The 25,518-nt window shown below is 40.7% G+C and overlaps 3 protein-coding genes and 1 long non-coding RNA gene across 4 annotated transcripts in view; 1 reads left to right on the top strand and 3 right to left on the bottom strand.

The window, feature by feature from the left end:
* MAP2K5 (mitogen-activated protein kinase kinase 5) overlaps positions 1–2,842 on the bottom strand; it is a 48,723-nt gene extending 45,881 nt beyond the window's left edge. The window contains exons 1-3 of the mRNA XM_053465483.1: positions 2,636–2,842; positions 1,110–1,158; positions 81–148 (exon numbers count right to left, since the gene is read on the bottom strand). Coding sequence (XP_053321458.1) covers positions 81–148; positions 1,110–1,158; positions 2,636–2,770 — 252 coding nt within the window. The 5' untranslated portion in view covers positions 2,771–2,842. The remainder of the gene's footprint in view (positions 1–80; positions 149–1,109; positions 1,159–2,635) is intronic.
* A 3,154-nt stretch (positions 2,843–5,996) lies between these two features.
* On the top strand, positions 5,997–8,177 carry LOC128492797 (uncharacterized). The gene is made up of 3 exons (XR_008354140.1): positions 5,997–6,110; positions 6,216–6,411; positions 8,026–8,177. It is a non-coding gene; the product is annotated as an uncharacterized LOC128492797 (long non-coding RNA).
* Positions 7,027–8,276, bottom strand: C4H15orf61 (chromosome 4 C15orf61 homolog). The gene is made up of 2 exons (XM_053465486.1): positions 7,886–8,276; positions 7,027–7,415 (listed from the first exon to the last, which is right to left on the bottom strand). Exons 1-2 carry the CDS (start codon positions 8,274–8,276, stop codon positions 7,288–7,290), a joined length of 519 nt encoding a protein of 172 aa, XP_053321461.1. The 3' UTR covers positions 7,027–7,287.
* Positions 8,277–12,217: 3,941 nt separating this feature from the next.
* IQCH (IQ motif containing H) overlaps positions 12,218–25,518 on the bottom strand; it is a 38,408-nt gene continuing 25,107 nt past the window's right edge. Inside the window, exons 14-21 of the mRNA XM_053463781.1 lie at positions 25,216–25,407; positions 20,432–20,552; positions 20,051–20,337; positions 18,461–18,625; positions 15,324–15,449; positions 14,524–14,585; positions 13,908–14,016; positions 12,218–12,496 (exon numbers count right to left, since the gene is read on the bottom strand). Of these exons, the coding sequence (XP_053319756.1) occupies positions 12,410–12,496; positions 13,908–14,016; positions 14,524–14,585; positions 15,324–15,449; positions 18,461–18,625; positions 20,051–20,337; positions 20,432–20,552; positions 25,216–25,407 (1,149 nt within the window). The 3' untranslated portion in view covers positions 12,218–12,409. The remainder of the gene's footprint in view (positions 12,497–13,907; positions 14,017–14,523; positions 14,586–15,323; positions 15,450–18,460; positions 18,626–20,050; positions 20,338–20,431; positions 20,553–25,215; positions 25,408–25,518) is intronic.

Genomic DNA, 25,518 nt, shown 5'->3' with positions numbered 1-25,518 from the left:
ACTGCAAGGTCTGATGACCTGGTGTTATTCCAGGCGACTGCTAGGGGTATTCAATAACTAAACAAGAAGAGAATACATACGTAGGATAGCATGGCCTTCATCTCCTCATCACTTCTAACTGTGATTCTGTCACCATCCTCATCTTCATCTACAAGGGAAAAAAGATGGCCGACATGTGAAATTGAAAGAATGCCGCACAGGGTAGTTGAATCAGAAATAACAGTTGTTTTAACCTTTCCAGCCAGAGAGCCAAGTGGACAATTTCCGAGTGATGAGAGCCACGTTGACTCGGGAGATGCACACATGCATAGCATCGTCTGGGCCAGGGTTGGACAAATTCATGTCAATGGTATAAGCCAGACAAGCTGGTTTCAGAAATTTAGAAAGCAGGATTAAAATTGTGTGTGGCATGGCTACCTGGCCCCGAGACTCCTTCAGCCCTGGTATGGGCTACAGACCACTGCTGCTTTCTCAGAAAATGGCACCAAAGACATTAATTAATTAGGCATTTTTATTATCTGAAGGGAAATTGTATACGAAGAAAATATTTTTAAGTACCTTTTAGTGATGTGCATCAATACACTGCAACTCATTTTATTTTCATAGTTTCATTCATTAAACAAAAAATTAATTCTTAAAAAAATAGGTGGACCTGTTAGCATCCCAGATTCTCACCATGAGACCAGGTTCCATAGTTGCCTGACTTTTATGGTTATTCCTCCCACTTTTCAAGTAAATAGGAACAATGACAGGGTACAAAAGGTATGCGCATGCAGAGCATACGGGATAAGAGCGAAACAATAATATAATAATATACAAACAGTGGGGATATATAAAACCAATATATGGTAAGGGAGGAAGATGAGCCCAGCTAAACAGTTATTATGACGGGTTCACAACAATATGAAATAATGTAGAGCTCTATATATCTAAACCTTACCTGATATCTCTAAATTATAACACTATTGGAAGCAATAACAATGAGCAATAATTGGTAGTTTCTGCAGTTTTTACTTATGGAGACAAAAAACTTGATGGCAACAGATCTACTTTAAGATGGGTCTTCTGAAGAACAAACATGGCGGAACTACGGTGGAAATGTAACTTACATTCAAAGGCTGTTGTGGTTGCATCGGGGAGGACCTGTCCAATCACATCCTAAGAAAGAAATGAAGAAGTAACTCGATCCCGGAAGTAAAATAGCATTTAGTCCTTCAGAGTGTCAGTGGGTGTGATTGAGAGATCAAACCACCTTTCTGGAAACCAACACTAGATATATTATCACTGGTACGGACTCAATATTGACCCAACACGTCATTGGTAGAAGAAAGGATCTGGTGGATTTTGTTCCACTAGCCTGGAATTAGTTTAGAATCTATCTAGAATCTAAGTAGTATTCTTGTGAACTCTGTGATGAACAGCGATCTGGTGTTTACTGGTTTGATAAGACCCTTAATCTGCGTCAGTGAAAGAACAGAAGCAGTTACACCTTATTATAGTTTCCCATCCTATTTCATAACGTGCATCAGTCAGATTTTACAGGAAGGAAAGTTAGTGATTCTTAAATAATATTTTACTAGAATATTCTAATATTATTATATAATATATTATAATAATTATAATATAACTTCTTGTCATGTTTAGTAGCTGTCATCTGGCTTGGGATTAAAACTTTTATTTATTGCAGAAGCGGTAAATGACTTATCGATAAGCTGAATTGAAGCAGACAATGTTGGTCGTACTGAGGAAGCAGTCTGTAACTTCTACAGCGCATGCTGCTTTCCTAAGATTCTTGAAGTACTGCAAAATTAACTTTGACGCTAAAGAGTCACAAAAGAATAACTTAACTGCCGTTATAAATCACATCAAGGATCTCTTTGGGTTAAATACAAAGTCACCAGGATCTTTATACCAATTCCAGGCATAACTAGGAACCCTCATGGTTTTATAATATTTACATGAAATAAGGATTTTGGATGACTGACTGTTTTAAACTCTTGCGGTCACACAGTCTGGAGAAGGCTCCACATTCTACCATTATTTAAAGGTGCTGTTCCATTTACTTTGCTGAATTTAACACTTCATCTGCCCAGAAACACATCATTTATATTTTTACAGGAATTGTTTGACAGTCATGTGACAAAAAAGCAGATACTGACAGGTTATTGCCATAGAAACCGAAAAAAGCTTCATAAAAGGTTTATGTGATTATGTTTCCAACGGAAAGAATAAAATGACGCGTCTGGTGATTCTCGTTCCCTTAATAAATCTTTTTTTATCTTTACCTCTGCCCTGGCAAGTAATGTTTTCGTAAGGACTAGTATTAGAACCATTTGTTTGCTCTCGTTAGCGAATGTTTGCCATGGAATCACAAGGCTGTTATTAGATCAGCTGAACCATGATGAGTTAAAAAGTTTTCAGGTACAATTTTACACAATGGAGATTCAGACTCCCATTAGTACAAGGCACAGATAACGTAGAAAGACATATGTAATTAGAGCCGATATATGATGCAGGAACCACATAACGACGCTTGTAAGATGTAAAGGAATTCATAGATATGTATATATGGCACGCATTGACGTCATGGTGACGTTTATAAAAGTTGCTCTACGGCCAGTGCGGCCCATCTCACCAGGATGTCACGAAATAGTAACTGAGTAGCCGGCTGAACGGTCCAGTCAACGGCCCCACCGTCAGGTATACGGATCCGGATAACCAGGGCCTGGCTCTCCATGTCCTGAGGGAGGCCGTAGTCAAGTAACAGCATCCCGGGCCTTTGCCGGGTCACATCGTCCGGGGCCCCGGGGACTCGAGATGAATAGCGGAACCAAATTGGAGGTGGCGGAAGACTGGGGAAACAGAACCGGCGGACATGACGCCATGTTTGCGAAGGGCAAAGTCGCGTTCGAATGCCAGGCGCCATATTTGTTTATGGCAAAACGTATTTTTCGTTTACTTGTTACTGTGATGGGTATAAACACGCGAAACTAGCGCAGGGAAATGTATTATCGGTATGAATTAGCAGCTCATTCAACTGTGTCGAGTTTTTGCAAACGTAGGTTGCACTTCTTTGACATATAATGAAGGGTGAATGAAAAGGTCTAATGCTTAAGTTGTTGTTTTTAAATTAATGGTTATCTCATTTAGGAATCATAATATAATTTATTCAAACTAATTACACTCATTGGTGTACAAAATTACTGTCAGTATCCACCAGGCTTCTCTTAAGTCCAATGGAATTTTAAAAGTAGTTTTTTTCAATGGTATTGAACCCCCAACTAGAAGTATCTACTATAATCAACGTTATTATAAAAAGACACAGTAACCAGTTTATGGCATATATCCCTTAAAGATGCAGTCGGTTTGACTTCCCTATATTGCGAGCAGAGCTCTCTCCACCTAATGTATCGGTTTGTATTCTCGTCTTGTCATACCCCTTGAATATATGTATTGTATTAAGCGCTGTGTAAATTGTTGGTGTTTTTTTAAATAAAAAATAACATATTAAAAGTAAGGTTTGCACAGTCATTATCTTAACTGGTTCGATTACCATCTGATACTTTATGTGGCGTGCCTTCTCTCTACCCCAGTGGGCACAAAGTCATAGCTAGCACAGATGCACCGGGCAGAGATGGTCAGGGCCAGTACAAGTGCCAGCAGTGTCCATTCTCCTTCACATATCCTGGCAAATGGAAGTCGCCGGTACCCGTCGGATCCTGGCTTCTGGGAGTCGGTGGAATGCAATAAATGCATGTCAGGAGCCTGTGACCCAGAGGATTCAGTTGTCAAAACATGGAGACTTCCCAGGTATGGTGATGACCGCAGATATTCCTCAGAGGTAAGGACTGTCTTTTACTGGACTTCAACCCGCATTTCAGTGCCTTAAGATATGAAACGCTGATAAACCTTCACCTTAATAACTAAGTAGAGTGGAAGTAAACCAGTGAGGGGCTTAACCTTCAGGGGCTAACCTTGGGGTAAGTATTTAAACGTTCTAAATTACATGGGAGGGACTAGTCATGGCCAACTGGGGAAAAGTGAAGCGGACATGTACAAACCCAAACGCCCAAAGCGGAAAACCACAGCCAAAATGGCTAATTGGCATCCAAGTTCACTGCAGGCAAGAGAGGGTCCTGTCACACCAGACCGATCGCAGCCACGTAGATCGAAGTCAAACAACGTTTACTCAGAAACGTTAATAAAGTTGCTGATCTAGAAGAAGTGTTAGTATTTGTCTTGTGTCCTATCATAAATATCCAATATGTGATAAAATCTTTAATATAAACGTATGTATTTACCATAGGTAGAAGCTGCAGCTTCCCACCCCCCTCGGTGGTCAGTGGGGAAGTACTTTCTATGCATCCACATGGGTGCTTTCATTAGATACCCCCTGCAATGTTTGCCCAGCCACTGTCATGAGATGTTAGCTGAACACATCTCCTACATTGCAAATGCTGAATCCTCCAATACATTTGGAAGGGGGGCTCATAAATTTGATGCGGCCGCTCCGCTATCGCATGCATACAATGGTTGGAAATCGAAGAAGGTGCCATTTATGCCTTTGGGAATAATCTGATCGTTTGTCAACATCGTGGAAGTATTGTGCCATTGAAGGGTTAACGTTGGCATCCCACTTTGTTTCGTACTCCTCCCACCATTAAACACAAGCGACAGCCTAAGATATGCTGATTGCAATTGGTATTGTATTGATCGGTTTGTCATAGGTAATCTTTCAAGAGTTAATAAGTATACAAGCAGAGAGGTCCTGACGATTTTGCAGTTCCCTGCTCGTTAGCAATTCATCTACCTAATATAAAACTCTCTGATTACACTTGATCCCTCAGGACTGATATAATCATGTTACTGGCACAGAATGTGATAGCGCTTATGGAATCATAGCCCTTTGTACTTGCAGAAGTGCAGTCAGGCTTTGCAGGTAGAACAAGAGTCATATTTGTCCAGATGCATTTAATGTTCGAATAACTGGGGCCAAGATAATACCCCAGGTACTCAGCTACTCAGTGGGGGGATCTACACCAAGAAGTGATAGGTTACGGAATGAAAAGGTTTGTCGTATTCCATGCATCTTACTCTTACCCCTTTATATGTGGCTGCGTTGGAAATTAGGGCTCCATTACAATGACTACATTACTGTCCAATGGTCTGGTCTACAATTAGAGGCCAACCAGCTACTATAGCTACATAAATGCAATTAAATAATATAGCATCTCATTTCGCAAATTTCCACCCAAAACTCAGTCAGGTTCATTGCTTATTATTCAATTCCAGGCACGTTTACAATTTAAATTTGCAAAATCACAGTGATTGTGATATCATCGCAAACCGGTCCCCTGTTTGTAGAGTTATGATCCGATCTTCCATGGCTCTCGCGGGGTATCTTACCCTTTCAGTCATGCAAAGGTCCAATCTTTCAGCAGAAAGGGACTCATTTCAGAGACACTCTATCCGTTTGACCCCAGGAGGGAGACAATACGAGACACCAAGATAGAGAGCGCTGAAAGGTGGTAGGGATCCGATCAAGGTGTCAGAGCTTCAGTTACCGTTAACCCACTGCTCGCGAGGAGGACACTTTATATAATTCATATGATACATGTTGGCAGCTGGCACACAAAGCATTGTGTTTGTTAGGGCTTCTGAGGAAATAAGCAAAAATACTCTCATCAGCTACTGTGAACACAAATAATAGGCTTATTATCCGCTTCCTCGAGATACTTAAACATTCTGAGCGTCAGGGAGCCTTGAGGATTCACCCTACATAATAGGATTTGCTGCAAAGGTGTAAAATGATGTGATTGCTGTTTTTTTGTTACTTTTAAGCAAATTGAATTTTCCGTATGACTTTATTGATTCATTTCACAGCTACAGGTGTTTGTGATATATACATTCTAGACTATTCTAGTACCAGAATTCTTCAGAATATTAAGATACGTTTGAACAAGGCTTTTCAGAAGACTCTAGAACCGTGGAAGGGTCTGCGGTGACAGATGGAAGAACAGTTTATCCATGCTGAGAAATGATATCGTCGTGCTGACCTTTGACCCCTGACAGCTCATCTCTCACCGTGATCAACTCCTCAGGAGCAAAAGGTGCATTGATTTCCATGTAATACAAGAAAATATTACATTTGCCTAATTGTTACACAGTGACAGTGTTAGGCAAGAAATCAAACGTTTGTTTAATGCGGCTTGCAGCGAACAGCAGCCGGATCGATCAGGCAGTTTGTCAAAGGCGCTCTCGGAGGGGTTCGCTCTGCCGTTGATCGGACACGGGCCCTCGTTATGTGTATTTATTGGATATCAGGCACACGGCATCAGCAGTACATGTCATCCAAAATCAAAGCAGCACCACCAGAGGGAGGGGGCTCCAAGAAAAGCTGCATTCTCTCAGGTAATTAAGAGCCATTTTAGCACAGTCTGATGCAGATTATTACTTCTGAACTGATTTATAAACAGAATCATCTTCTGCGTTGGTGGCAACAACAAAAGGACATATTTACCAACATTTTTTACTGATAGAACATCCACTGGATATTGGGAAAATCTTGATATGTTTCAGCCCAGTTGCGCATGCCAAGTCTGCCACGCATGTGAATCTCTGGCAAATCGATGCATGTATTCCAGGACTTCCAAACTCAAAGATAAGCCACTTACATTAAAGATGTCCTTGGAGGCTTATTCACATCTTGGCTTTTTGCTGCAGAATTTAATTTCAGCTTAAAACGCTCACTTTGACTGTGGTTAGTTAGCAGATTTCTTAACGAGATCTATAACAGAATCTTAATTGTCGTTATAACTGCAAATATGTACCGTGCATATCCACCATCCACCAGGCTCTGTAAATGTATTAATATGTAGGAATAATATAACATACGTCTTCTACGGCTATTAACATTTCTTTAGAGAAGTGCCATACAACATCGGTCTGGTCCTTGGTAGGCATTTCACTTTCTCTTGTAAAACTGCGCATAGTGCTTTGGGCTATTAAACACTAGATGCAAGGAAGTAAGATTATTTCCATGAATTTATTTTATGTTATATTACTTTGTTCCAGGATCTCATCATCAAAGCCGAGTCAAATTAAATAGTTTGATCATAATAAATAAACGAAAACCCGCCGAGGGAAAAGAGCGGGCAAAGGGGTGAGAAAGAAAGCAGCAAAATAAATGAGGGGGGGAGAGGCTGTGAGTAAGAAAAGAGGTGCAGAGAACTGACAGAGGGACATATGGAGATATTAAACAAAGCAGAGAAAGCCGGAGAAACCGTCTTAGAACATAGCCCCTTCGTCCTCTTTGATAAGGAAGTAGATTGTCACAGGTCCATAGCTGGTGGGGACTGTCTCAGTAACTCGGGCAAACAGCCAGGACCCCAGGCCATACATGAGGGTGGGGATCCCTGCAACAAGGACAGAGGACAGGTCATAACCCAGGCCACAGAAACATCCCTCGCTCCATTCACAGTAGTCCAGCATTCAAACATTGCCAGCTCTGGCTCCCCCCGCTATTGTGCTAACAGTAAACGGATAAGTTTATTTTATTTATTTATGTTTGGAGCATCTCCACAGCTTTACTAATGAAAGGCAGCCAGAGAGATAATAATGCGATTAATATGAAACCCATAATAACCCGCTAACATAATGGGCTGTTCTAACCAACGGCAGCAAGGGAGATTTTAATAAGCTGCGATAATAAACCAAAGTAATTAATCCCAGCCATATGGATAAGCAGCCACAGGAAGCCACGCTCCACATATTCTGTTTGAAAAGACAATTGATGGCCTTTATAAAGCTAAATATTTAATAAGCCTTGGGTGGGAGGCAGGATGGAGTGTGTGGGGTGTAATTACAGTATCTCTCCATCACTTACCTAGATTTATGGCTTTCAGTACAGTGAAGAGGTGGTTGTGGAGCTGCAGGTCCTGGGGGGCGGCACGGGAGCAGTGATATTTAATAAATGGGAAGCAGCCAGTTCGGAGTATATGGTAATTTGTGCCTTTTACGTTCCAGTTAAAGTTGGACAGCGCAAACTGATCGTTTTTGACGGTACTATACTTGACGCAAAAAGAGGTCCAGTGTGGAAGGTTCCGCTGGAGCAGATGCTGGGTCAGCACCTCCGAGGCGTTAGGACGAAGATGACCACTCAAGCTTGCCGGGAAAAGGAGAATTCGCAGAAAGACCTCGTGGGCTGTCTTTGCTATAAACATACCTGCAAAGAAGCAAGTCCGTAAGATTCTGCTAAGTAACATACAACATAACATTTATTTATAAAGCGCCAGCAGATTCCATAGCGCTGTTACAACAGAGTCAGTAAAATTAAAAAGTCACACACAATAAAAAACTGGTACAGAAGGAGAAGAGGGCCCTGTTCTTGGGAGCTTACAATCTAGTCAATACCACAATGATGGCTTTAGACTGCCCAATGCAGAGGCACAATTTCCATTACCGGTTTTTTTTCTTAACCACTGTGGTCTTGTTAACCTGTTCCTTATAAAGAGGACAATCTGAGAGCTCCCTTCTGTCAACACCCCAGACATCCTTCTAAACCTGGTTTAAAAGTGGGATGGTGAACTTCGAGCTTTTAAGGGCCATGTACAATTCAGGATTAACCGATAATGCTTCTTAAGCGGAGGTACTTCAACCATAACAGGAATCGATTAACCTGTGCTCAGGCAGGGATGCTCTGAAATCCTGATATGTTTGCGGCCCAATCATTAAACACCAAATCATTAAAATACTAGCACAAATGCCTTCTGCAATGCAATTCACATGGTGAGGGAGAGGACATTAGGGGGATGTTCCCCTTTAAGAACGCACAGAGGTTCTATTACTATAAAGACATCCTTTACTGCTCATTAAATAGCTCGGTAGCACTTACTGAACATGAAAGTCGCTAACAGTTTCCACTTCACTTTATTAGCACATAAAGAGAAGGATCCTGCTCTATTAATTATGGAGGTGAAGCCGGTCTTGTTTGTGTCTGTGTATGATTAATAAACAGCAGCACCTGCCATTTTTAGTGCAGTAAATAAACAGGAAGCTGATTAATTATCAAGCTCAGACTGCACAGCTCAGCGAGTCCCAGAAACCAGACAAAGAACAAAATGAAACACAAAACCCCACTGTTTTATATTTAAAGGGAAAGCAATAAAACACATTAGCTGCTGCATTACGTGAGTGTACCACAGCGTTGCCTCCTTCGACACTTAAAACCTGACACATATGAATCCTACACACTGCAGGTCAGTCTGACAAATCCTGCCCAGCAGTATGAATAATACATACGCATCATTTAAAGAGGCACATTTACTAAAGTGTGAGTTGAAGGGACAGTTTAGAAGAGAATTGTGGATTCAACTACTTGAATTCACTGGGTATTATTAAGTAATCACTGTCAGATTTCTTTGACTGAACTGGTCCTGCTTAATGTACAGTTCAATCAGGTGGCTCCAGAAATATGCTTTATACAGGGCCGTCCATGTTATTGGAGCACAAGCTCACTGTGGTTGGTCCTTTATAATGTAAAGCAAAGTCAATGAACTTTACTCACTAAATGAAGAACTGACAATGTAAGCATGAGTTTATACTTCAATGTATAAGAACGATTCTCCTTACAACTCTCCCTTTAGTGAAAAAATCCCAGACAACTGCAACTCTCCTGCTCACTTGCGCTTTAGTGAATAAGCCATTTTGTGGATGAAAGGTGTGCATTTTACCTATGGTTATCAATCGACTGACTTGCAGCGTTATGTTTTTATGTTGCCGAGGTGGGACCTCAGGTGAGGAATTCCTTGTAGATTATTGATCAGTAGCATTTCTGCTTATAGGAGACCATGTAAAACTTTCACATAACTGTCCAATTATAAATAAATAAAAAAACAGGGTTCCACGTGGTTCAGTTATAAAACACAGGTGCTGGGGAGAATATATTGGGAAGGGGTGAATGGATGGAGATCCATAGCGATAGGGTTAACATGTACATGATGTGGATGTACATGATCCAATTTTAACATTGCCAAAAAAAAGCTTGTCATACCACGGCATATGAAATGTTTCAGGACAAATGCCTAAATTACTATATATATATATATATATATATATATATATATATATATATATATATATATATATATATATGCCCTGTCTATGTATAGTTTTTCCTTAATTTGTTTCAGGCTAAGTTTTTAGTTTCTCTATATATGGATGGTTTCTAAAAGAAATCCCACTCGTCCTGAGAGCAACATAAATTCCACTTTCTTACCTGTTTAGTTTACCTTTCATTCTTAGAAAAGCATTCATATCATCACATTGCTGGCTTCTTATGTGGATCTAAGAGCCATGTCAAAAAGTGTGGTTTTAAAATAAGTGTACCCCCCCTCCAATATTTTTAGCGCCTGGATAACCCATGGCTTCTCTTTAGAAAGTCATTCAAGGCTGTACTAAGGGCTCATATTGCCATCTCATTTCATTGACATGGTAGGTATTTTACTTAAATTACATTTACAAAAAGAAAAGCTTTTCACTTTAAAATAAGGACGTAACTATTAGGGATCCCAAAGGTAACTACTAACAAAACTAAAGAGCATTAAGAAATACATCACAAAAAGAAAACAGATAATATCAGACTACTGTGTGTTACCACACGCCATATTTCATTAACTGTACACGAACGTAACTTGAGGTGACCCCCTTAAAACAAAATACACCTAACCGTCACCTCAGCGCAGCTACTTCCGGCAGTCTCTGACATACGGGGGGAGGGAACTACCACATTAGCCAATCAGCGCGGACAATCTCCGAGATTGTAACCAATGACAAAGCACGGTTTACACCACCGACAATAGTATTAACTTGTCAGACGTTCGAAAACCGCGAACCAATCAAACAAGGAGAGAATGTAACGGTGTGTTTCTACTGGAAATTCTAGCGTGCGCGCTTTCATTGTAAACCTTTTCTGTCACGGTAATTACCGGTACGGAGTTTGTAATCACGGTTCCTCTCATTTGAATACGTTATTTGTTCAATTGATAAGACGACATTGTAATAACATATGATTCGTTGTAAATTGTTCACTTTTAATAAAGCTCATTAAATGAGTCCTTATTTCTAAAAGAAAAAAATGGTAAAACACCTAGTTGGGAATACAATTCCAAATATATCATTTGTTATAGTGTAAAATATGTGAAAATGCCTGTTATTTCATATTTTTGGCATGTTTTGGTTTAGGATCATGCCTTTGTGCCACTCCATTGGCTCCGGCGTGTATTCACTAAAGGGAGGGTTTGGGTTTAAGCTCCCTCACTTCACTATTCATTATGAAGGGCCAAAGACTAGTAATTTCTCCAGCAAGAAAGGTTGAGCTGCCCCTGTATAATGTATAATTAAATGGTTGAGCAGGTAAAAAAAAACCCTCACTGGTTTAACTATTATACAGGCCCCCCAAACCTCGCTGGGGTTTATAATATATAGTGACGGTCATTAAACAGATTTCCCTTTAGTAAATAGATCGCCTCTGCTTTCACTTTGCTGTTAAAATACTGTCCCAATGTCTGTTAATACTCTAAAAAATGGACATTATCGAACTTGTGTTTATCAGCCCATGCCGTATGATTTTGACTGTTTAAAGTTCTTTATCACAAAATGTAATGAATAATTTCCGCATTTGGCTTAATCGGGAAACCACTGCAGCGACCCTCCTGCAAGCGCATATCAGCGATTAGGAATCAGATACACAGCCGTTGACCTGAGCTGCCTTCTTCATGTCCTCGAGTGGCCGATATCATTGACTCCCAACAGGTGCTTTTCCTGAGGGTATGTCGCAGTGCTTATCCCATCCCTTCTATTTCTAGCTCGTAGCATCCACTCAGACAAGCAGAGAAGGATAAGTGTAAGCCCCTGATCCTTGACTAAATCCTAACATGCATTTGTGATTTACCTTCTTTAACCTCTATAGCCAAGGCAGATCACATACGTAATCACAGGGAACAAAGGCCATTAGTGTGCTATTCTCGTTTCTCCTATATACGTTAGAGGGAGATGTTTTTTGGGCCTTTGCTGCACAAATCATGTACATAGGCTCCTGACGGGAGCACTTGGAGAGCAGTATGGACCAACACTCATGCATTGTATGTGTGTGTACTTTTTCCACACACCTTGGCTATTCTGAATGTGATCGGAAGAAGACATCATCAGAAACTTCTGTTTACTTTTTATTTATAAAAGATTGATATAAAGGAGATGACATTTAACTGCTAGATACTGGTTTTCCTCCCGCTCTTGCCATGCAAGTATTAGAGGCTTTTTATAAATGTACTGTTTGGCCCTGCAGAAGCACCAGCCCACTGGAGCAATGAAGCCATGTCTCCCGGGCACTGAAATGCTTTATGTATTAGTTTCAGACACCATGCTCTTTGTCTTGATCAAACTTCAACTTGTTCTCTTCTGTGACCCCCAGAATGGCTTCAATGTCTTGCACAGTTTTCTGGAAAAGACAAAAAAAAAAAACCCTATAATTCTGATATCATAACATGTGACACGTGAGGGTGTATGTTTATATCCTCTCAACTTCCCCATCTACACCTAACAATGCTTTCTAGATGCATAATTGGAAAATATCAAAGTGTCACCCAGGATTTTAACTAATCTAGGGCAAATTGTTAAAATGACAACCTCATATCCCCCTCCAATTCGATGATATCTGAGCATCAGAGTTCATTCTTTTCTTACAGTTGTGATCCCTGATGATAACAGATTTTTTTTTTTTTAGAAATGATGGTTACGGACTTTTGTTAGGACAGTGTGTAGCCCACCTATTAGCCATGCTTGTCGTTTTGGAGGGGTGAGGGGTTAAGATTAAACATAACCTTTCATCCATACTGGAAAAAACATAAATATGTAGGAAAATAAGACATACTTGTGTCAGACTAACCTTGAGCTAGTGCTAAAATGAATATATTAATTAATATACACAATATAAATAATATAAATAAATATAAAAAGTTAAGGTACATAATAAATCTAGTAATTCAATATCTAAAATTCATTAGCCAATAAATAAATGAATCATGATGAATGCAAATAAATAAATATGCATATGTCATGATACATCTATTTATTGGCTAATGAATTTTTAGATATTTATTAGATTGATTGTCTTATCTTTATAAATTATTTATATTGTGTATATTATTTTTAGCGTCAGCTCATGGTTAATCTGATACTAGTGTGTCTTATTTTCCTACATATTTATCTGTTTAATTCACGGTGATGGTTGTGGACGCCATCAGAGCTTGTGCAGCTCTTTTCTATTTTTATACTTGGTTTATGTTTTTGGTGTCTTCACCTTTTTATCATACTGGAGAAAAGTTATGCCCTACTAAGGGACAGCTTGCCGCCTTCCAATGACAGGTGTACTTTAAATGGGTCACAGTGCCCACTAATTTACAAAGTTCCCAGGTATGTGCATAACCCTTCTTTATAGTACCTTACATTGTTTATATCACCTTGCCATGCTTTATACATCTTCTCATATTGCTCCATAAAAGAATATTGAATAGAATTCATGTTGATACCCACTATAGCTCTATACAAATCATTAATCGGGCGTGTTCTAGAAGGTGTATACAGCATTACGGCAGCAAATATAGTGCTTTCCCATAGTTTGCTTTTTAATCTGCATAACGATCTTTCAATGATCCATATAGAACCTTTCTTTCTTGCACATATTCACTTTTCGTATAGTTGTATGCAGATTGTTGACACTGCCCTTCTTGCAGGACAGTAATTAGCAGACACTCAATGGAGCTTTCATGAAAAATAAAGCATCTCATTCCACTTTCTTTCAGAGTCACTGGTGAAATGGAGCTGAAATCGTTACTTAATTAACAGCTCACCTTGAAATTAGTTTCGCCCTGCACGTTAGGGGTTGATATTTCCTGATGGATGATAAACAGATTGCGAGCAAAGGTCATCAGAGCTCCCTGGAGGTCCTCCGCAATGCTCCTGGTAATGAGATTCCGAAAAGAAGCAGGTCAGTGCCTTCCCTAACTCACATAATCTATCTGTAACCATTTAGACACATATGCACTTTAAATCCTGTCATTCACATACACGCCTATTATTGCCAAATTCATTCTCACACACATCTGCATTCTGTCATTCCCCCACACACAATTCTCTATTATACAGTTTATTTACTCATGAAAACTGTAAATGCATACTGGTACTTCCTTATCTACATAAGGGGCTGAGCTGACCCTGGATATTGCATACCTAAATCAGAGAGGTAGTTTTCCCAAAATGTCAGTAATTTAACTATGTATTATACAGGAGCAGCTCAGCCCTTCTTACAGCTCACTGGGGTTGGCTTTATATGATGTTCAGCTACTGCTTTAATGAGTATATCGCTAAATGAGTTTGATGGGCGGTTTGTTTCTGTTAGTAGGAGTCACGGGGCATAGTAGAGGCATAGTATGGCACAGTAAGTATAGCGCATGTTGTGATACTTACAGCATTCCCAGGCGATGACGTTTCTGGTTTTCTAAGAGCAAAACAACTGTCCCTTGTTTCTCCTGACATATGAGAAATCAAAAACAGTATGTCTTAGTTGCCTGAGAAGCTCTCACAGAATCGAGAATCAATATGTATCAACTTCCAGACAGGTGCCTCACAATTTATATGATAACTCTGAGTATTTTACAATCTGGAGGGTCTACCCCTGCACCTCCATATTATATATCTGCTCTCTAACGATAGCCTTCACTACCACTTTCCCCTTTATCTACAAAAGTATAAACGAGGCACATCTAGCCCACCTAGTCTTGTGTCTTTGCTGGAAGGCTGCAACAATTTTTGTACTCCAGTCATCTTTACTCATCCTGCCTCATTTATATTAAATATTTGCGGTCTATTGACCCAGCTCCCCTTACCCTAGTGATCCCCGTTATTCACCAAGCTCCCCTAACTCCAGTGATCACCTTTAGTCACTATGCTTTAGTTCGATACATAATCAAAATGAACAAACTGTTTATGTTTCAAATAATACCGCCTCATGTTACACAGACTGTTCAGTTAACGTGTCATTTCACTTATATACTTGTCACTATTTAAATACTTTTGATACTTTGGATTACCGTCACATAGGTCCCCATGAACAAGTCGGTGAATTCACATCATCACGCTAACACGTCTGACACTAATGCGTTATGTTACCATGTTCCCTTATCAGCCATTATCACAAATCAACTATTCCACCTAACGTGATTCCACCTAACTAGTACTTATTTGGGTGGTTAATGAGAGGTTCTTACCTTTACATCATAACCGATCCCATGAGCTCTACACATCTGGAAGAAAACATTGTAATACACAACAGAGAGATTTGTGTGCAGGAGGCGAGTGCTGAGAACTGCAAACCGGCTTGTGTTTGTAGAGGTCTGGCAAAAGAAAAGAGAAAAAAAAAGAAAACATGAGCAAATTTTATGACAGAATCTAGAATGTCTAGATTGTAACATTTTCTGAAACTGAAACATCAATTTAAAACCTACCATGTTACCTTTTATATCAATATGCACTCCATTCAACATACACTATATTATCATTACAACGCTTTCATTTTTATAGTGTTAACAATTTACGCAATGCCCCTTGCAATACATATATTCAAGGGGTATGACAAACCTAGAACTGACAGACTAGGACATTAAAGTACAGAGGGTCCGGCTCGCACGCTTACACTATATCTGTTAAGGTCCTACTTTCTGATTTTTTTTGATAGTACTCAAGAAATCGCTCTTCACATCAGTTTACATTTTCTTCATTTGGTGCATTTTTTGATCAAATGCTAATGTCTTCATGCTATTTTGTGTATAATGCTGACAATTTTATGTAGAAATATTTGCAAAGGTTTTAATTGCCACTCTGATCATTTGACTACTGACAGACCTGTAACTGTCCCCAGATCGTACACTTTACAGTCATTTACACACCACATAATGTGACTGTACATGCACTTCATTTTTTACATTTTTGCAGCTTTTTGAATTCACAAGATCTGCAGCATGAAGGCCAATGGAGATACATCGGAGTTTGGCGGGTCTGGGTGAAAAGAAACTAAGGGCAGCGGAATGATAATGACATTGTTGGCCCCACAACTCATACTGGGTTCTATGAGGATAACCATGTCAAACAATAAGCAAAAAGCATAGAGAGTTTAAATTGGCAAATGTTACAAGCTATGGTGGGGAAAATCCCCCTTTAAAGGGAAGGGCAATGCAAAAACTAAGTATCCTCTTCTCTAATGTAAAATTTCTGCCAAATGTCACGCAATAAACTAAAATGTTGAAATCAAGGTAAGTAGGAAAAAGAGTAACTGTAATTAATGGTCACATAATAACTTTTTTGATGGGATTTCCCCTTTAACTCACACAAAAGAGACCTGTGGTTTGTGTTTGCCAAAGGCAGATGCGGGTATAGAAGTGTCACACAGGACAGCGAATTATGATTTCTATCTGTGACAGCCAGAACCGGTGCAGTCTGTTCTCATATCGCTTCCCAGAGGAGTGCAGCGCTCTTTATGGTTCTCTCTGATCAATACCCTTTTATAGGCAGTAATCCAGGAGGAGAACATCACATTTCTGAGGAACCAGAGAGCAGAGTATCGATGTCTCAATTTAACTGTCCCAGTGTATTGTCTTCTGAGCTTTACACAGTGTACCCGTTCTAACAAGGAGATATGAAGTGCTAAAATAAGCCACTTCCAGCCAACATGAAAGCCCCTTTAATGAGGTGAGAAAAGGCCATTTGTAACGGATTCCATCATAAAGCGTCAATTTCCAAAAGGCTTGCTTGTAATCATGTGTATACAACTCGAACATGTGTGTTACGTGGTGCTACTCAAAGAAATATTTTGATCTTATTGGCCGCACGTATCTGTCCATCTTGTTTCTAAAAGGCTCAGCCCTATTTTTGGCATATCGCCTCCTGGATGTTAAAGCAATGATCTGCTTTACCTGTTCCAAATCTATATGTAAGGGCTTTCTGTCTTATCAGATGAATTGGTGGAAGTTTGTACAGCTGAGCATGTCAGCATAAAGCTACCCTGACCAAGTAAAGTTTGTGGTTTTACTGTAGATGACCCAAATTGCTTGTATCTGCCATCAAATTCAATACTTTTTCTATTATACAGGCAGTTTAATAGCTGGTCTAACACATATGGGATTGGACATTTTTTATACATCCGTCCCAGATGAATCCCCCTTGGATTTACACAAAATGCCCCGCTGTATCTTTACACTGGTTCACACAAAGTTGGTTCTCAGGAAAGTCTGCTGCAATAAATCTCTGACTGCAAGCTAATCATGTTTATAATATTTGCAGAATTAATATCTCCCATCGCTTGAGTCATTAACATGTGTGTGGCGGGGGTGCAAATTTCAGAAGCTGTTCATTTGCAGTGGGGAGTAGAATCTAGAGGAGTGTTTGATAGAATAATCCATGTCTCTGTTTAACAAGCGTGAAGCAGGATGGGGCCGCCGTGATGGAACGCCATTGTTTAAGGGTTGGCATCAGAGTGAAAGAATTGCTCTTGCTGGGTCTCCACAGCCTGTACACTGGCATAATGAAGAGCCTTGTAAATTATTAATGTCGTGCTTATTTAGCCTCATCTATCTCCCGGATAATGAGTGATTGGTTTTATACATAATTACAGGAGCATCAGCACTGAGCAAATGTATTCTTTTAAAGAAGATTTTATTGAAAGGGGGGGGATTCATAAACATTGAGGAAGGATGCTGCGGGAGGTGTGGGGTACCAAGGGAGGACATCATAGGGAATGCAGGTCTCATGCATGTAATACAAAGGTATATGAATAGCGGAGATATATCTTCTAGTGGTGGTATTTTAACAGTGATGCAAAGATTGTGAAACGGAGGCATGTGTCTTTAAGGAATGTATGTAGCTCATTTACTAGAACTTTTGGTCAAATTGACAGTATTGTTATAGGTAGGTATTTTATTTTTTTAATAATTGTTCAATGCATTTGAAAACTGGTTCCGCTGTACTAGAATACTGTTCTTAACATACTACCTGTGTAGCACTGTAGGACAGGAGACCGTGGACATGTAAGGGCTGTAAGTTTAGTTGCAGAAACAAGTAGACATAAGAGAAACTAGTAAAGTGTCTCCTGTCTGCTCTTTCACACTGGGATCCTCCTACCCCTGCCTACTTGCTCCCACTTCACACCTTGGTCCTCCTTCTCCTTTCTCCTCACGTATGCACACGGGTCCTCCTCCATGTCTTATAAGTCGTTGGGAGCTACGAGGCTGAGCTGGTCTGAGCTTATAATTATGAAGCAGCTGTACTATGGTAGGTCCTTCTATGAAAATCCCACCCAGAGTTAGTGAAAGAGAGGTCAGTATAAAGAGAACAGCCGTAGGACACATTTTACCTTTAGGAGCTGAGTCCGGTGTTTGGGCCGATCCACTTTGATGGTATAGCTGGGAACATCTAGATGGCTGTTGGCACAATCCAGCGTTCCATCAGTCAGGTACAGCAGGAGCTGGGTCATAGCCAGTTGGTCACTGTAGCAAATGTCTAGGTCTGTGGCCCAAACCTAGTTGGGTCAAAAGTGCAAAATCATTCATGTTATCCACCCATCTCATTAATACGGTACTTGTGGTGAAATACAAAGGACGTTTAATAATATTTATTGATGCAGCTACATGAACACACAGAGTGCATTTACATAGGTTAATCCAACCCTTTGTTCCTAAACTTAGTTTACTGATGAAGGTTGTATAGGGTAGGGGGTAATACACAATAAACTCAGGCCAACCACAGAGTTAAATGACTTTCACAAGGTCAGACAGAGTTGGAACACGTCACACGTATGAGGTCACCACCCTGAGCCCGTCTCTCGCCAGCTGATATAAGCTGTGTGTGGCATACAGAGCGCGGACATCTGTCCTGATCAGTGCTGGATGTGAGGTCAGGTTCTGCGCGTGCGTTTCTGTGTAACCTGTCAGCACACAGCCGGTTTTCCACGTGCTGAGCTGAGTCAGTGGGGTAAGCGGCGGATAGTAAATGGCATCATTATAACATTATTAAGGGGTCAAGCAGTCCCGGCCTCTCGCTAAACTCCTGCTAATTTTTGAATCATATTCACAAGCAAATGCCCTCTAAATGAATCACTGCCGAGATACTCCTTAATAACCAACTGGCAGGAATCTGCTGAGCTATTAAAGATCCAATCCGTCATCATAAGGATCTGCTCCAGGGAGGCGAGGGAGAGCGTTAATCGGCATCTGGTAACGAGCTGCTGCATGGGGGGATTGTCCACTTCTTTTATTTAGAGTTGGACAAACGTGACAAGTGCAATTCCAGTCCGTTTAGCTGCCAGAAGAGGCTGTCAGAGGACGAGCACATTACTGGCCATACTTATTACCCAGCCATTTTAACGTAACTGTATTCACTGTTTAGGAAGAATGGTTGTGGAGGGTTACAAACCCTGAACAATCAAGGTCATTTAGTATCATTTACTGACTGGCAGCACATTTACTGCATAAACCCTGGATCTGTGGGGATTTATTGGGCTTTCACAGAACAGTTACCCATACACATCTGTCACCCCCGGTGGTCTTCATCCTCCTCTGTCATCCTCTATATTACTTTTCACGGGGTTTACTACGTTACAGCAGAGGCGGATCTCAAAAAAAGCTCCCATAACATTTCTTCAAAAGTAATCCCAGGTGACACATTGTGGATTCAATAAAGAAAACTATCCTGGTTTAAAGTTTGAAAAGGGGTCTTATCACCATATCAGTCACTGAAATGTTCTGCCAGGTTGGACAATTCCCTTGGTTTCTGTCCAAAGACCACTTTTAAAACTTTGTGCTAGAATCACTTTTTATACACAACCTCGATCATGGCAGCATTTTTCTGACAGCTTGTGCACATGAAGAAGTTGCAGTCTACTATTATCTGTAACTATGAATATCTTAATACATTGTCTGATTATGGCATTATGGGGAATCCTCACCTTCTGCTCCAAGCTTTGTGGGTCTATGAAGCTCAGCAAGTCCACAGATAGATATCCTAGTATACCACGGACCTTGCATGCCTCTCCAATGGAGTTACAAATAGAGGTGAGAGTACTGGGGGGCACAGAGCACTGGGGTACAGAGCTGCCCACACGTTCCAAGGGGCTAGTACCGTGAATCTGATCCCCGCAGGACACCATCTCAGACTCTCCATCAGGCTTTATGAGCAGGTCCACAGTGAGGCAGGTGATGCTTTCTGCAGGCGGGAAGGCTTCAATTATCCCTCCTAGGGAGGCAAACACATTACAAATATATATATAAACACACATGTATGTTTGCATAGGGAAATGCGGGGCAATTACGAGAGGTTTCCTTCTCACCACAACTTGTTAAAGCCTTTAGAAACGTGTCCCATGTGGGGAAGCGTCTCGTGTTCACAAACTGCGCATGGTGTTGCAGGACTTGTGGGAGTTCTTCTGTTATTCGCTGAACAACTTTCTCCTGCAACATCAGATAACAGCAAAGTTACACAGGGAAATAGAACAAAACATATTTACATACCGTGCAATGTAAAGAAGTCTTACTGAGACGGTGGTAGATAAATGGAACAGCATCCATTAGAAGTGGTGGAGAATTTAAACATGCATGGGACAGGCATAAAGTGATCCTGAATCTAAGATAAGACCAAGGACTGATTAAGGTCTCTCCATGCGCATCGGTCAGCCTCATTGAGTTTAACTCTTGAGTTGATGCAAGGTTTCAACTCAGCCCAAGTGGAATGTTTTAGCATCGAAGCACTGCTCGCTGGCAGTCCATTCTAACTATGGTCAAGTTCACATTAATGACCAAACAAGTTGTTCCGACTTCAAAACTAAGGAGGTAGTGGCAGCAAATAGTGTATCAAATAGTAGCTGTCAATCATTCTTCCTTTTTTTTTCTTTTACTAACAAAACTGGTAACCACACATATGTCTTGCACTCGATCCTTTAAAGGGACACTCCAGCCATCACATGTACTTTAACGCAGACATCTCCATATTAATTTGCCCCTTCACACCCCTCAGGTAAATGTCGCGCGAGAGATGTGTTCGGTGGAGTACATCTTCCTGCATTTGATGTACTCGCCAAGCACCGCATGCAGAGGTCTGTTCAGGGCCCATGCGCATGCATGGAAAGCGTTGTCATTGATTTCATTGGGTGCCACTTTACTTCAAGCAGGGCAGCTGCTGCAGCAGGACTGCAACTTCTAGGTCAAGTAGGTGCTTTATTTTGGTTTTGGAAGAATGTCTATTAAATACTCACAGTGTATTTTAATATACGTTTTTCCATAGGAGGTGTATCAGGGACACTAACTGTGTAGCATCATTTGTTTCTGGTTAGGAATTGTCTGTTTTAGGAACTATGTAGAGCTTTAAAGCAGCGATTTGTTCTCTATGCCTTATTATATCAAGCTATAAGGAGAATGGATTAACCCTATGTTTGCTCGGATATAGTGGCACGCTGTACGGCCACACAGGGCACACTGTTCCTGCTGAGAGACGTTAATGTTTGTCAGTAAACAAACTTCCGCTGTCTGCGTGTCTCTCCTTCTCTTGTCACAGCTTTGCTGCTGGAACCGGGCCCTCGTCATCCCGTTGATGCCGTCGAATAATTCTTCTCCATCTGGTCTGCGAGGCCTGGAGCTGCAGCTCGGATATCTTGTCACTGCTGTGTTTCTATATTCTGGTCCCCAGATGGTGAAAATAACATTCAAACCTTTTTTTTCTATTTTTTTCCCCGGCGCTTGTGATTTTTTTTTTATTCGCTTCTAACAATGGTCTTTGGCATTATTTCAATGTTCTACTTCGGTAATTAACAGCACTGATATGGCCACAATTACAAGTCCCCCTCTCTTCGGCAGTAACGCTGTGAGTTAGTAGGAGCTAATGAGTGTGAACAGAGAGGGGGCGCAGGCACAGGCGGCAAAACGTTTGTAGAAGGAGTAAAGGTACAAGTGGAGCGTCCGCGGTAGGCAATGATTACCTAGTAATTAGTTTACACAAAGCTTCCTGTTTAATGGGGAAACCGTGTAATTAACGAGTGACAGAAAATCAAAAGGTTGTTTTGTAAGCATATGAAAAATTAACACAGAGGAATACAAGGGAATTAAATCAATTGCTTACAGAATGCTTGTCTAATAACCAGAGGGTTCGGTAATACTTCATTCGGTACGATGGCTATATTGCTGAGTATTATTAAATCGCTATGTTATATGCTAGTGTAATTATATCGCTCCTTGAGCCCATTTACACATGTCAATTTCTGCAATGAATCTTAGAAAAGCCACATGGAGATTGACTAAAGACATATTAAAGGCTAAATGTGAAATGTAAAGTGCTCTCTTATGGAAACCAATTTATCATCATTTTTTTGTCTATAATTTTCTCTTTTTTTCTACATGCAAGTTTTGGTTAGTGTTTAATTTGTGTTTTTTTTTCTTATAGCATATTTAAGTATAAGTGGAGTCTCATGGTCTGATGCTTCCTGGGAGGGACAGAAAAGGACTGATAAGTGGGTGACCCCTTGTGAGAAGTCACTTAAGGTTAATGTCTTTCCAAACATGATTTAAAAGCTACATCACAGAAGGCAGCCATGTACCACTGTCCTGAGATCTGGGCACTCTGTGGGTACCAAAGCCTGAAAAACAATCTATATGCAGGAGGAGGGGTCATTGGCTGTGTTGTTCACCCCACTTTCTGCCTCTGGTGTACCTAGTCCTGCTACCACTACCCCTTAATGACTCCTCTATGGAGAGGGAAGCCTCCTGGCAAGAATAATCACAATGTTCCCATTTGATGATACAGTAGAGAAACATAAGAAGACGTGATTCAGAGTTGCTAAAGTGTATTCATTATGTATCTACTGCCAGTGGTACTCCAGTTGTCCCAAGGCTCCCTTAAATCTAGAGTCGCCCCCCCCCCATTCCTTAACATGCAAGGGAATGATCAATTTCGATTAGATTTTGGATTACATTTTGTTGCGAGTACAAACCTGCCATTTCCATTGAAACAAAAGACACGGCTAACATATGTACAGACATCTTGTTAAATGTAAATGCAATGTATAGATTTCTCCATCGCTCTGATTAATGTACAGTGGTGCCCAGGTAACACATCCAATTTAAAAGGAACAATGATGTCATTGATTAATTATACAAGGGTCTTTATTACAGATGAAGTCACTACTCCATTAATCTGAATCGGAAAGGAAAGTTACATGTAATACTTCTTATAAGTTCTGATTACCCTGCAACTAAACTCAACTCCAATGAATGTCAAAGTGTTCGGGAAAGTCTCGACCTTCCTTGTATTTAGTAAAATAGAGTCACAGCTGTGACACCCAGACTTTGCATTAAGATCAGTAGCCAGGGATTCCAGAACCCGGTGGTAAAATTGAGTTTAGCCTCCAAGTAAATATTCAAGTGGGATAGTGAAATACTTGGATATCTTTCTTGATATCTTTAAAAAAAAAATATTTGGTGAATAACGTGGTGACGTGACAAGGGATGCTCAGGGTCCTAACAAGTGAAACGTATGGACTTACTTTCAAGGTTGGATTCTTAGTGGGTAATGGGAATAATGTACTTAACCCCAAGGTATGAACAAAAGTGATCCAGAATAACAAAGATCTTTCTCCGCTCCTATTATAATCTATTCTATCCCGTTGGGCAGGACTGGATACGGAGTGTGTTGTATCCCAAATATCTTCTGATATGCTGTGTTAATAGGGATCCTCTGGATCCTCCCTCCAGACCCAGTGATGTAATTCCTCCCCTGCAGGGAACGATATTAACTCATCATAATAATTTTAGTGTTATCAGTGCATGTGCTGAATGCATCACAACTACTTCCTAACAGTATGAACAAAGTGTGAAGATACCTTCATAGGAAGAGTCATGTTACACGAAGGAACCACAAGGACACCATTCATTGTACAGGCCCCGCCGCTGATGTATGAGTTAAACAGCAGGCCTTGGTCTGACCATTCATGCCTGCCTCCTCTATCTATGGCTGAAGGGGAGGGTGATGGTTTTGCTTGTATCTGATCTGATTTTACTACAGACAGGGGATGCCATAAGGAATACACACTTGTCATTTGTCAGCAGAACACTGTGAACAGCGGGAGTCTGATGACTGCCCCAGATATGGGGAAAGCAGCCAAAATCCCACTGAGAAAGAGATTACTTAACACTTTCAGACCCAACGACATCCGAATAAGAGACTTGAGAGGCCTTGGGCACCTAAGGGCAACTTCAAGGTACCATACAATATGTGGCAGGATATCTTTGCAAATTATATCCTGCAACTATTGTTATCATACTTGGAAGTAAAAAAAAAGGAGAGGACACTGAACAATGCAAAAGTAAAACATGCTTGATAAGAAAGCATCATTTTGGTGTTTTTTTTTTTTCAAGGTTAAAAAAAAAATATATATATAAAAATGTTCTCTAGAACTGGAATGATGGGCCATAGTATATCGAACCAATATTTGTTGTAGACAATCGCAGGTTTAGAAGTAGTGAATGGGTTAATGTGCATTGATAAATTGGCACACAGGGCTGGGGAAATGTTTCTATATATTTTAATGAATAATAATTGGTGTGAATAGAGGACGGGCCGGTGAAGAGCAGGGGGCTGTGATAACAATACTTTGTTTCGCAAACATCAATCAGCTTATTCCGTTCTCAGCAAGCACAGGTCTCAGTGATGTGACACACACAGAGAAAGGGGAACTTGTCATTATGTATCATAAACTGTTATGCAAATACCTCAATTTGTAACTATTAACATAATTTAGCGCTCAGAGACATACACTCATTTCTAATCATCGCTGCGGAATGGAGTCTTGTTCTGTCGTTCTTAGCCTGCAGGAAAGTCTTTCATCAAGATGCTGTAATGTTTTAATAACCTGCCAGCGTTCACCGGCTGTGCTGCCGCCGACGCCACTCTTACATTGTCCTCATTAAGGAACCGAACAGGTCGGGGAATAACAGGACATTAAAGCATTGCCGGTGTGCCGGAACCCGAGGCTCTCAGGCTGCTATTAGAGGGCTCAGTAGTGACAGGACAGGAAGGTTAACCCCTTCTATACCGAGAGTGTTTATTATGTGCATATATCGTACCCACCTGTGCCCACGTCTGCTTCCATGTATCTGGATGGTACCGCTGCTGCTCACCGAGAGCCCAGCTGTAGCTTGGCAGGTGTGCGGCAATGTCACAGAATGCTGTCCCGTTCCCGCCAAACTCATTGTCCACTTTAAATAACCAGCGGCTCACATGGAGGTTATCAGCAATCAGATGCCCCAAAGCGCCCAAGAACTGAGGAATTGGAAATAAAAAAGGCATTGGCATATGGTACACAAACATATATGCAAATAGATGCATGGGATACACACAGATAAAGACCCCCAAATATAGGCACACGTCTGG

Source organism: Spea bombifrons, chromosome 4 (genome assembly GCF_027358695.1).
Source record: "Spea bombifrons isolate aSpeBom1 chromosome 4, aSpeBom1.2.pri, whole genome shotgun sequence".
In the NCBI taxonomy this organism is placed as follows: domain Eukaryota; kingdom Metazoa; phylum Chordata; class Amphibia; order Anura; family Pelobatidae; genus Spea; species Spea bombifrons.
The sequence above is the reverse complement of the archived record's forward strand: the minus strand, read 5'-3'. Positions and strand labels throughout refer to the sequence as shown.